Source organism: Paralichthys olivaceus, chromosome 19, assembly GCF_024713975.1.
Source record: "Paralichthys olivaceus isolate ysfri-2021 chromosome 19, ASM2471397v2, whole genome shotgun sequence".
Classification (NCBI taxonomy): Eukaryota; Metazoa; Chordata; class Actinopteri; order Pleuronectiformes; family Paralichthyidae; genus Paralichthys; species Paralichthys olivaceus.
In genome coordinates, this window is record NC_091111.1 from 9,110,603 (window position 1) to 9,122,975 (window position 12,373).

General features: G+C 41.5%; 2 protein-coding genes across 27 annotated transcripts in view; one reads left to right on the forward strand and one right to left on the reverse strand.

The window, feature by feature from the left end:
* epb41l2 (erythrocyte membrane protein band 4.1 like 2) overlaps positions 1 to 12,373 on the reverse strand; it is a 52,550-nt gene that overhangs the window by 30,681 nt on the left and 9,496 nt on the right. For 24 of the 26 annotated variants that reach the window (XM_069515611.1, XM_020091733.2, XM_020091740.2 and 21 more), the window contains exons 2-4: positions 2,591 to 2,820; positions 2,239 to 2,424; positions 850 to 1,095 (exon numbers count right to left, since the gene is read on the reverse strand). In XM_069515611.1, coding sequence (XP_069371712.1) covers positions 850 to 1,095; positions 2,239 to 2,424; positions 2,591 to 2,806 — 648 coding nt within the window. In that variant the 5' untranslated portion in view covers positions 2,807 to 2,820. Of the gene's footprint in view, positions 1 to 849; positions 1,096 to 2,238; positions 2,425 to 2,590; positions 2,821 to 6,875; positions 7,147 to 12,373 lie in introns of those variants that run through there. The other 2 variants (XM_069515602.1, XM_069515615.1) reach the window with 2 other exon arrangements.
* The window catches only part of itpkb (inositol-trisphosphate 3-kinase B), a 47,689-nt gene continuing 40,553 nt past the window's right edge, over positions 5,238 to 12,373 (forward strand). Inside the window, exon 1 of the mRNA XM_069515626.1 lies at positions 5,238 to 5,500. The gene's annotated coding sequence lies outside the window, so the exon portion shown is untranslated. The remainder of the gene's footprint in view (positions 5,501 to 12,373) is intronic.

Consider the following 12,373-nt stretch of genomic DNA (forward strand, 5'->3'; position numbering starts at 1 on the left):
GTCAGAAAGTTAAACAGCCCAACACTCAAAACACACACGATCTGATCCTATTAGCCATTACGTCATTGACACACTGCCACGCATGAGTGGCCTACATGACAAGCAAAGGAACATTGAGACAGACAATGAGCCAAGCCTTTGTCAGTAGCCAATTAGAACTTCCCTTCTATAAAACGACCCAGGGACATGTATGTTGTATGTCAGTCAGTAATCAGTCTCCCATAGAGAATTGCTGGCCGTTACAGGGACTATTTTTTATCTTACACCGTGACACCGTCCTGGATGTTGAACTATTGCCATGGCAATAATTGACGTGAATTTGACCCATCATCAGAGTTTCCTGTGAGTTTCACCGATTACAACAGTCCCCCATGCAAGAATCTTAAGTCTTGTGAAGATCCAGATGTGTGAAATGAAGGTCTCTAATTTATTAACAACAAATTGCTGCTTCCATGCAAAGCAATCCCCTGATGTTCTGCACAAAAGCAACATAGCAGTGGAACACAAACACATGAATGAAAGTCCCTTTTCTAGCCTGTAAAATCCTGGAGAGATTGAATTTCATGACTCATTGGTTTGATCCCGTGTGATCAGAACCGAACTAAAACTCTTGGCACTTCTTTTTTGTATCTAAACAGATGTCAAGGAAATGTGCGACGGCTGCTTTTACAATTTGCAGCAGCATGACAAAACGCTGTAACATTAGGGCATCACTGAAATACATTCACAAACAGAAAGAAAGCTCTATCAGAAACATAGTTTGGAAAATACTCATATCAGCTAAATCTAAATCCCACAATTGAATAAATACTCCTTCTGTGTCATGAACATGTGTCTCCAAATTCTTACCTCCACCTCACAGGTGAAGTCAGTCCCATCCAGTAGGCTCACATGACAGACCACCAGTTTCATCTTGGTCTTCCTCACCAGACGAAGAGGCGACTGAAAAATGGAGGTTTGGCCTTCCTCTCCTTCACCTTGCACCTCTCCTTCCTGCTCCTTCTTCTCCTCCTCTGCGACCTCTCCCTCTGTTGTCTCCTTGGTCTCTTCAGGACTTTTCTCCGCACTCTCGTCCGCCTTCTCTTCCTTGGCAGGCTGAGGGGGGGAAAAAATAAAGTTACACCACAAATGCTTGCAGGGTCTTCCACTGTCGCCCCCTTACTTAAAAAGTACCGGTCCTCCTTGAAAAGTCCCCATTAGTTCAGTGGCATGAGGGAGATCACTTAAAATCTGCCCGTCTGACGCATGTTAGAGAAAACACTCTTGTCGCTCTCTTGTGTTATTCCCCATCTAGTCTGAATGAGCTGTTAGAAACTACAGGCGTTTTTCTTTTGGCCTGATAACTAAAATGTTGATGTCACTGGGTGGGACTGGGTGGATTAATATGATCACTGGATGGAATCATTTATGTGTGTGTCTGAGTGTACTGCTGTGAAATGTCAGTGTACCTTTACAGAATTGTGACAAATGGCTTACAACTATCGGTCTAACAGTGACTGATCACTGGGTTTTGAACACTTCAACAAGTTAGTGACACAATATGTCAGATTCATATAAGAGGGAATTTGTTCAGGCAAAAGACTTTTAAGCACTCCAAACTACTGCAGTAGTTTGAGGTGAGGCTCCTCTGTGTTTAGGGAGTAGTTAGGGTTACATTAGGAAGTATCCTTATTTTGGCTGAATAAGTTAAGTTAATTGAGAAGATCAATAATGCGGCACTGTTTGTTCGTTTCTTGGCTGGGAGCAGTAACATCCTGTCCCAGCAGGTTCGCTGGTCACATCATGCTAATGAAAGTCTACAGACTGCCAAGAAATAGTCGTGCACATAACATACCAAAAATAATTGAAACCTGTTTTTACGCTATGGCTTTTGTAAGAGTAAAAAACTTGGTAAAGATTTGGTGAATGTGCTGCAAGTGGTTTTGATCTTCTCTTCAAACTCTTAAGAAAGTAAATAAATAAATGACCCAAAATGTTGAATTATTGCTTCGAGGTGTGGGTGTTTTTCCACTGTGTGCCTCTCGATCAGAGGTTCCAAACCCCCAGGCCACAGACTGTTTTTATTGCTGCGCTCTGTCATTTTTATAATTCATATCAAGGTTCATTTGTATGTTGGCAAAATAACCAAACAGACCTCGGCCTGAGTCAAAACATGTACATCAGCCTACAACCAGACCAATAGAAGACCACCTGTCTACTTCATCTCTCAGAGCGTGTACCGTTACATCTGACTGATACCTCAGTGTCTGCACTGGCGTTGGAATGAGATTCTATTTCTTGTTCTTTCACTTGCTCCGACTTTACTGCCTCCTTCTCTTCCACTTCCTCTGCGTGACCGTTTACTTCTGGGGCAGGCCCCTCCTCTTCCTGTTCCACCGTGTTACTGGCTTCCTCTGTGGGTGGCACCTCCTTGGTTGGAGAGGTCTTCATGGGTCAGGGGGAAACAAACGCAGACATTAAAAACCTAATATGGATATTCATTGATTTATTCCCAGTTATGATAAAACTAAACATTTTATGCTAAATAATATAAACAGGGTTTTCTATTCTGCCATCACAATATAATTACTTCAGTGTGAATTCACTGCACCTGGCTTTGAGACTTCTGCTTCTTAAGCCATGTTGGCAGGTATCGAGATATTCCTTTCCCCTCTTTCTCCTTCTCCTTTTCTTTCTCCTTCTCGTCACCCTCCGCACTCGCTACTTCCTGGGTTTCTTCTGTTGCCTTCTCTGATTGGTCCGGCTGAGCAGCTGACTCCTCTGCTTTCTCCTTCACCTCTGTCTCAGATCCCACTTCTGTTGTCATGGTGACAGGTCAATCTGCAGAGAGAGAAAGGAGAGGAATGGATGAGCGATGGATGACACTTCAAAAAAAATGTCACAGTGACAAAATTAAATATAACAGTTTAATTGCAAAATGAAATGAAGCTGACACTATTAGTATTATATTTACATTTTATCTAGGGTTTACTTCATTGAGTCATATGGATACAGAATCACTTGCACACTGAAAATGATACACATTGAATAAGACTGCATTTTGTATTGACAGTAGGTATTTGGCAGAGCGCTGGATAAAGACTGACTGCACCACCGATTTTGGCACCAACATTAAATTTTGATGGCAAGCAGCTTAGATTTTAGTCTAAGTATCTTTTATAAATGAGCCACATGGCATGCATGGTTTTTATCTTTGAGTGCTTTCAATGTTTTCTTCACAATTGGAAATAGACAGAATGATACACTCAAAATATTAGATATAGGATTTTAGGTACCACAGCTATGTAATGTAAGCAATAAAACACCAAAACTAAATGTATTAGGATTGCATATGTAAGTGAGTCTTGGTTATATGTCACACAGATGTTAGCACATGAGCTCATAGCTGTTTGAAACATTAGCTCTTGCGTTGGGCGTCTCCTTTACCAAAGCACACAAAAACACAACAGTTTAGGATTTCATTATGTCACACAGCAAGCTTCATCTGGGTCAACGGCTCAGCAGCTGGATACAAGAAGTCGTACACATAACAGACAACAAATTGACACAGTGAAATAAGGCAACTTACTCAATTCTTAATATCTGAGTCATTGGTTTTACCCTGCAGCTGCAGTCAACACACACACATGCTCTCTTCGACCCAAATATCTTTGGCAGCACTGTCCACACGCCCAATTAAAGCAACACACATCGTTATTCAGCGTGACACTAATTTGCTGATAACACTAGATGACCATGACATTGGTCTTGAGGGCAAGTTGAGAGCAGGATGTGTAATGTACCTGCATACACAAGCTGTTGTGTGTTTATGCCATTATGTGTGTGTTTGCCAGATTTTTTGTACAGAGCCTCAGGCCGAGGTTTAAGCATGATTCATACACTATTAAGTCATTGTTATCTGCTGTCCTTGTATCTGTTCTGAATCTCTCTAACCCTGTTTTTCTTCATCACCCACACTCTCTTTCTCTCGCCGCCTCTCTCTGACTCTATTATTCATTACATCATCTCATTTTTACTTCCTGGCCATCTCACCAGTTCTCTTCGACTTTCTCTTTCCTGCCATGCCACCTTCAATAAGAGAGGACAAACACACATACACCCATGCACAGTTTTACAGCACAGCAGCGGTGTGTAGGGAGGGGGTGGGGGTAAAAATAGAACAGGTCTCCTTATGCATGATAGGCTAATGAGGTAGGGAGGGGAGCAGGAGAGATGGCTACAGATGTGTGTATGTTGGTGTGTGCAAATGTTTGAAGGCTAATACATTTTGTGACAAAGACAAATACTACTGATGTATATCTGTCCAATTCAACACGCCGCAAATACACTGGATCAATCAACATATTTTGTCCTTATGATAGAGGCAAACGATTCCATTCATACCCAATGTCTTCTTCAATTTACCCAATGCTACAGTAGTCGACATAATAGGTCTGGTACAGGTACCTAATAACTGCAGTTCCCCCTCCTTTGAGACCCTATGTTTCTCATTAGACTAGATCAGGGTGGGTCCCTGCAGATGTGGTATGCCCATCAAGTCGCAGTCAAGGTGAAGGACACACAAGCAGCAGTAACGCTACATCGCTGACAAGCATCAAAAAGTAGATGCATAATGTCATGCTCTCCAAAGAAAATGGACAAATGTATTTTGTTTTAGTTGAAGCAAAAAGATAAACCAGTGTGCCAACAGTTTACATGGACAGGCTGAAAGTAAATCTCCAGCACCACCACAGCTGGAAACATGCTGCTAAACTAGGGTTTGTGAAAACAAATAGGTTTAGTAAGAGTTAAATCTCCTCAGCAGAGTTTGTGTGCCCAATAAGCAGCTTTATGATAACATTCTGTAACAGACACTATTATACAGGCAAGTTGTTTTAAGTGAGCGAGCTAATAGCTAAGAAATTGAAACCTCATTCTCAAGGTGAATTAGTGGAGGAGTGCTTTGCTGCTGCTGTGGAGTGGCTGGAGAGAGGTAAACTTTTGTATTGCGTGCAAACACTGTATTTTCCAATTCTGCAAGAACAAAAGCTTGCCACGACATCTGAATATCCTAGTGAGTTTGCAAAACTCCTACAGGCATTTGGCAAAGGTTTTCAGGACATGTATAGTCAACAGAAAGGAACTGAGCATATTTAATAGGCTGTTTAAGGTGGAAACCAAATGATGTGTCTTTAAAACCTTCAACACAAGATCATTGAGCTTTAGAGCAACAATGAGATCGAAGCTGCAACAACCTCTCTCTGCTCAAGTTCTACAAACTGTATGATTTTCGCCATTCTGAGGAGACAATTGTTTGTAATTCAGTTTGGGATGACCTGCTGCTGTGAGCTGTTCCTTTTAAAACAGACTCTTACAAAGATTCAAGTTCTGCTCAAGACTGACTGACCCAAAAATGCAAAATAATCTGTGAGTGGTGGCATCATCATCATCGTCATCATCATCATCATCGTCACTACCATTTGACATCAGACGTCTCACAAAGGGAGGGAGTTCCACAAAGGTTAGTGTGATATATGTCTTTGATAATTTTGTATGGCCTTTGAGGGATGTTATAAAAATTGTGGCCCTTGTGAGAAAAAAGTTCCCTGCTGCTGGACTAACTGCTAGTTGTGGGAGTGTGTGTGTGTGTGTGTGTGAGCTGGCATCACCGGGCAGCTTTTTGTGCAAGATGTTTGTCACAGCCACTTAGCTCTGCTTTAAACAGTCCCTCTCTCTCTACAACTGTTAAAACACCGGTAACCTTGTTCTACCTCTCTTAAAACTTTCTCTATCTCCTCCTCATCTCTGTCTTTCTCTCTTTCTCTCCATCTTTCGCTTCTACTCATCAATCCAGGGCAACTCACTTTTTTTCCTCTAAATCTCTGCACTCATCTCTCTCTCAATCCCTTTCTTCCGGGCCCCCTTTCAATCCCCTCCAATCGCCCATTCGCATTATGTCCCCCTGACGCCCCTCCTCTTTCCCTCTTCTTCCCACAGTCCATATAAACAATAGCGGTGGCATCATTACAGCCTCAAGATGTATATATATCATATACATCATCAACACAGTGAGTGTTTTACGACAGGAACGGATTTAAGTCAGTGTTAGAAAACTGTACATCTTCAATGTCCAGTATTCGACTTAGCAAGATCTGTGACAGAGGAGTAGGGTCAAACGTGGGTTAAACATCTTTGCAGCAGACCTGCGTCACAAACTCCCCTCCTGCATAGAAAAGCCTTCGTATGTGATCAGATGTTATGTTTTGCTGTTTCATCAAGAGGGTATGACTTCACACAGAATTTGCCTTGAGGCCAGTGCTGTTCGTGTTGTGGTTATGTTTTTATCCAACAATTTTGTTGTGGATTAGTAGCGATAAAGTGACACAGTTTTCCAAACAGGGAATAGAGAAAAGCCTGCGGATCCACGATAAACACAAACTCAGACACAGCTACCAGCAGAACTAGATGAGGTATTTGTGTGCACACACAAGAGGGATGTTTTCTTCTTATTCAGCTCCACCAACCCTTTCCTCCATCTCAGTTTCCCTCTAAAACTCCCTCAGTACATCTCAACTTACTTCCTCATCTAATCGTCATCTACGAGTGTACATGTTCGCGTGCTACTTGACTCATTATTTATTTAGGCTTTAGTTTTTTATTTGAGCCAGCTAATCCATTCAATACTTTGCTTTTCAGTGGAAAGATGTAGCACATCCCAGTCCCACACCGTCCCAGCTACGGACACAAACCAAAGACAAGAAGACAAGCACAAATGACCTTGATTAGACCTTTCAAACACTACAACCTACCAGTTTTCATGTTAAACCTCCCCTATATTTAAATGAGTGGTTGAATGAAATGTTAAATGATCTGATGGACACAACTAAGTGGCTTACCTACTGTCGCTTCTGTTGCTCTTTAACTCCTTTCTTTCTGCCTCTTCCCTTTAATTCCTCTCACCTCCTGTTTTTCCTTTCTGCTTTTTCTCACGTTCTTTTGGCTCTTCAATCTCTCACTGCCTTTATCGCTCTGTTCATGTTCCTTTCCTTCACCTTTATAGTTCCCACCTCTTAGCAAACGGCTGTCCTACAAACTGCCATTGCCATTTTCTCTCTTCCATCCCCCGTCTCCCTCAGAGCTCTGTCTCCCCCCAGGGACGATCGCTCTCGGAAATGAGGGCAGAAAACGAGAGAGAGAGAGAATAGAGAGGGCTGGTAATGGTGGTGGTAGTGGGTTGGTGAAGAATTAGAGGAAAGCGCGGCGAGAGAGGTGGAGATGTGGAACATGGAACATGGAGGGGTATAGAAGAAAGGAGAGAGATAGAAACCCCACCTACTGTGCATCCATATTCCCTACTGTGCCAGATTACTGATGGTCACACAGCATTAGAATGGAAATAACAACTTCTTCAGCTGTCCTTTTCATGTCTGTTCTTTCTTCACTGAATCAAAGGGAATGAGTAATGCACTGAAGTCCATTTTCCTGAAATCTTCTGCAGGGGCTGAATGTGAGAAAGCAAATGTTCGAGACAGTTGCTCCGGACAAGTTCCAGAACTCTGAAAATGTCAGAGTGATCCATGCGAGAATACAGCAGGCACAGATCTAGACAAATTTAGAGTGGGTGTGTTGATGTCGTTTCTGACACGCGGTAGATGTAAAGATGAAAAGAAAACAAACAAAAAGCATACAAATAAAACTCCAGGGTTGCACCACTTAGTTTGGACAGCGAGAAACTTTTGAAAACAATGACACAGACACCAACATTCGCTTCCTGTTTGTTTCTTATCAGTCACAACTCCACTACCAGTGGTGAATGTCAAGCTCTGCCAACTGTTACCTGCAATACATAGACAGACAGATTTCATCAGTAACGTAAAAGTCTTTTATCAGTAACGGTTAACTTTACTTTCAAACGCAAGACTAAGAATTCCTGGCCTTGAAAACTAAATTTTACATCCTACAATAAACAAGCAATTACTCCTCTTGAACAATAAACTCATGTAGATGCTGAACTATTTTCTTTTATTTCATTAGATTCCCTAAATGAAACTCATTTCCACATTTATAGTGCTGTGGTTTCATCCTTCACAAAATGCAGCTGCCTGAGTCAAGCAAACCGGCACGCACACACGCGACAGCCACTCCACTTACAACTTTATTGCTGTCTGACTGGGCTTTAGGGGTTGCTGTCATAGCAACAATTTCATGACCTGGTCTGTGGCTAAGAGATAAAATTTTATGAGAGACAGAGGATGAGGTGCAAAAGTCAAAAGAGAGAGATGTGATAAGTTTAACTTTCTGGCTTGGGTGTTTTCATATTTTTGTTTATTTACAACCCCATAAAGCAGCTATGAAAACATTGATCTAATTGGAAAAAAATACACATATCCGCTCATCTCACTCTACGGGGAAAGTTGAATATAGAGGGGTGGAACTGGTTTCCATGGTAATGACATTCATGGACTACAACAACAAACCCCAATGGAAACAAGAGATTATCACAGCACAAATACAGATTAGTGGACGTAGAAGTGACAATAGAGCTTATGACTGTGTCTAAACCCATTTCAAACCACATCAGATATTACGTGGTGATCCAACAGGAAATGCAGCAGCTACTTTTCCCTTGGCTCTCATCACTGAGGTACCACACCCAACAGAAAGGGTGCTTGGATCACAGCAGATCTGCACTGAATATCTAAGTATGCACCACAGTAACAATTCCACTTTAACGCTTCAATAACATTTGACAAATTTACATCCCAATTGTTCCACATTGTTCCAAGCTTCTTCAGTACTGTACAGTAGTACTGTGCACTTGAACCTCTATTTGAACTGCATCACTCCAATCCACTATACCTGCCCACTATACAAAGCTAGTGGGCAGAAAACAGCAGAAAAATCTAATCCATCTAATGAGCTTGGTCACATTTCCAATTATCACTTACCTCTGCCATGGCCCAACAACGAAACCACATTTAAATTCACTACATTCAGGTATTTTAAAAACTTATTTGGATCTGCAGCAAACTACTCATAAAACAGTCCCCTTAACATGCATGATCTTTAATTTAATCAAGTTTCCCTTAGAATGTTCTTCTCTTTCTGACTATTTAATTTCTGACATCAGTTGATATGTAAATATCACCCTTCACTCTTATTCTGTGTTTAAAGTCCTATGTCCTGCTAAAATGTATTAACTTGCCCATCATAATGTTATGAAACAATGCCAGTATTATATACTGTAGTATTATAAACCTTATTCAGCGAGCACATGTGCATGGGTGCAGGGTGGACTCAGTGTATATATAGTGAATGTATATATTTCAGGGAGTATTCCAAGCTTTGTTCTGGAGTGGTGTTTCACTGCATATACTCCGGAGGTGATGGTCAGGAAGTTTTCGCTCGTTATTGGCACAGTCGCTGAATGTTTCAATTGCATCTCGTACTGTAAGTACTGTATATCATATCCCTTTCAGTGTTTCCCACAGACTTAATTCAATGTATGGCTGTAGTGGGGATGCACGTGAGGTTGCTCTTACATACAACAGTTAAACTGATTTAAGAGTGAATGAGAAGTTCTGAGAGAGAAAACAGCATTTCCAGAGCCAGTGTCTGGCAAATATTGCTGCAAATAGCTGCATAAAGCTATACAATGCAGCAAAAGGGCAAAACACACAGTCACAGATCTTTTCTTATTATGAGAAGAACTGGATTCTTCTGATTCATTAAAAAAATGTGGCATGACAAATCAGAATATGGTGGGCACCAGTCTAGATAATTATTGGGAAACTGCCTTTGAGCACATACAGGGTATCACTTAGTGCTTTGTTTAAAACACTCATAATCATGCGTAAAGAAACAATTGCAGTGTTTCAATTGAGTAACAGTTTGTTTCTGACAGCTGGTGTACACAGAGTGCAATGAGTTCAAATAAACAAAGCACTGGAAATCAACTGGCCTTCATACAGCCCAGACTAATGAATTACAAACCCAACCCTGCACATGAGACGTCCCAAACGTTGAACACTGATGCACCAAGCTAAGCTTGTTGCACCAGCACAGTCCAACAGCTGACAGTTTGGTTTTGAAAAAACCACCACGCCCATCCACAGAGGGCACAATCCTAATCTGTGCTGTCCTCTTGTGCGATCTGTCCATCTGTCACGCAATTGGGCTCCCGTACACACACACACACGCTGAGATATACCACACACACAGATATGTCGCACACACAAACACACCAGATTCTTAAACATATGTAAACGTGCACTAACAGATGCACTGATGAAAGCACCAGCTATGGGTTTGTGTTTTCAATCATATAGATACGCACACACACATGCACACGCACACACAAACTGCTGGTGTGAAAATTTTGAGCTTGTCCATCGCTTCCCACTCCACTCTGAAACAGAGGATTACACAAAGGATAATCCCTGTGTATGTTTGTGTGTCTGTCTGCATGCCATCCATTTATCCCTTCATCTTTCTCTCTGAGCATTTCCAAACAAATGCATTTTATACATTTCTTTATTCATTTTTTTCTTTTGATGCATTTACATCTGGTGACTGCAATACTCCAGAGTTTAAAGCCCCTAAAACTGACTCGGAGAAACTGTTGGCTGGGTTTTAAATCTCCAGGGTTGCACCACTTAGTTTGGACAGCTAGAAACCCTTTGAAAACAATGACACAGACAGCGACATTCGCTTCCTGTTTGTTTCTTGTCAGTCACAACTCCACTACCAGTGGTGAATGTCAAGCTCTGCCAACTGTTACCTTCAATACATAGACAGACAGATACTTAATTGATTCTGAGGGAAATTTAGGAACAGTTCCACCTCATCGTGAGGTTATGAAAAGAAGTGCCTGATCTTACTTTTCATAATTACTATTCTTTATTTGTAAAATTATTTGCATTTTAACAATCAACTGCAGAGTAGAGAATCTACTTCCTGTTTACAACATCACATGCATGCCCAGTCTACAGAAATGGTTGTGTGATATGCTTTTACAGGTGTGTTAGTAAGGACAGATTATTCCAGATATAGATCTAATTTGTTTTAATACAAAACCATATCAATGTGGACACACAGCCTCCGTCTCTGCCTCTACTCTGACCGACACCTGACAGAAACCTTTCACTGTCCTGTAACCACACAAAGACTCACAACTGTCTCTTCGCTGCATTAGGTTTGAGCTCAGCAAATGAAAGGTCACCTTATAAGTGAGGCTCAAGTGACCACCACTATATCATTACTTCTGTTACTGTGTTGTTACTGTCAGCTCCAAAGTGCTATAGTCAGCAGTAAAACTCTTTTTCAACATGAGGACCTTCCATTTGAGCCATCAGCCTAACTTCTCCCAGGAATAGACACTCCAGTGATACTGGCTAAATTAAGTCACATCTCACTCAACTCTGTTATACAGTACATTCAACAGAGAAAACACCAAGTTATAGATCTCTTATACTATTATGACAAGTGTAAAAAAAAATTGGGACATTATGAAACTGTGGTGAGACAAATTAGAATATTGCAGGCACAAATGGGTTTCTATAATTTAACTATCCTAAATAATGTTGACGCCAGAAAATATTAGCCATGAAAATTAAATAAAATGTAAATACATTTTATGCCCTCTTTCTTTTTCCCCTTGTATGTGTGTGTGAGAATAATGGGTCAGCTCATAACTGCTATTGTCACCCGCTTAACTCTCCTATTCAGCGATTAAAGCAGTCAGGCGCAACCTCCCCCATCAGCGTGAACGTGCGAGACAAAAAGTGAAAGTATGGGTGGGTCACACGAGTGAATGCAAGGAGCGAGGGGGGAAAAAGGCAGAGGAGAGGAGAGGAAAGAAAGCAGGCATTAGCTGGGAGGAAGAGAATGAAAGAAAAAGAGAGACAGTGAAACCTGTGGTGAAACTCCACGGCTCTCTCGGGTAGCAGTGGGTGTGGTGTTACTATGGCAACATACATCCCATAGAGGGTGGTAGCAAGCAACAGGTGCTTTGGCAAAACAAATGACTCCATGGGCATTAGGACTTGTGTGAAAAAACACCTCGTCCTTTGGCACAGACATGAAAGAGGATGTGTGGATCATCAAGTATTGATAAGAAACAGACGGGAAGCTTTCTCAATCGTGACAGTATATTCACTGCTGCACGATTCTGGGAAAACCACGACTTGCTTAGATTTGAGATCTTAAGTTTCTCTCTACTTTTCTCTTTTCACAGCTGGCTTTCTGTCCCTCTGCATCATGTGAGTTACTGCGCTATCATTGGCTGGGGTAGAAAGCAAAGATAAGCGTTGCATCACTCGATGAGATTGTGTATCGGTGGCGAGATCACAAGTCATTCAAAGTGCTTTCTCGCCTTCTCTTCTCATAACAGTGA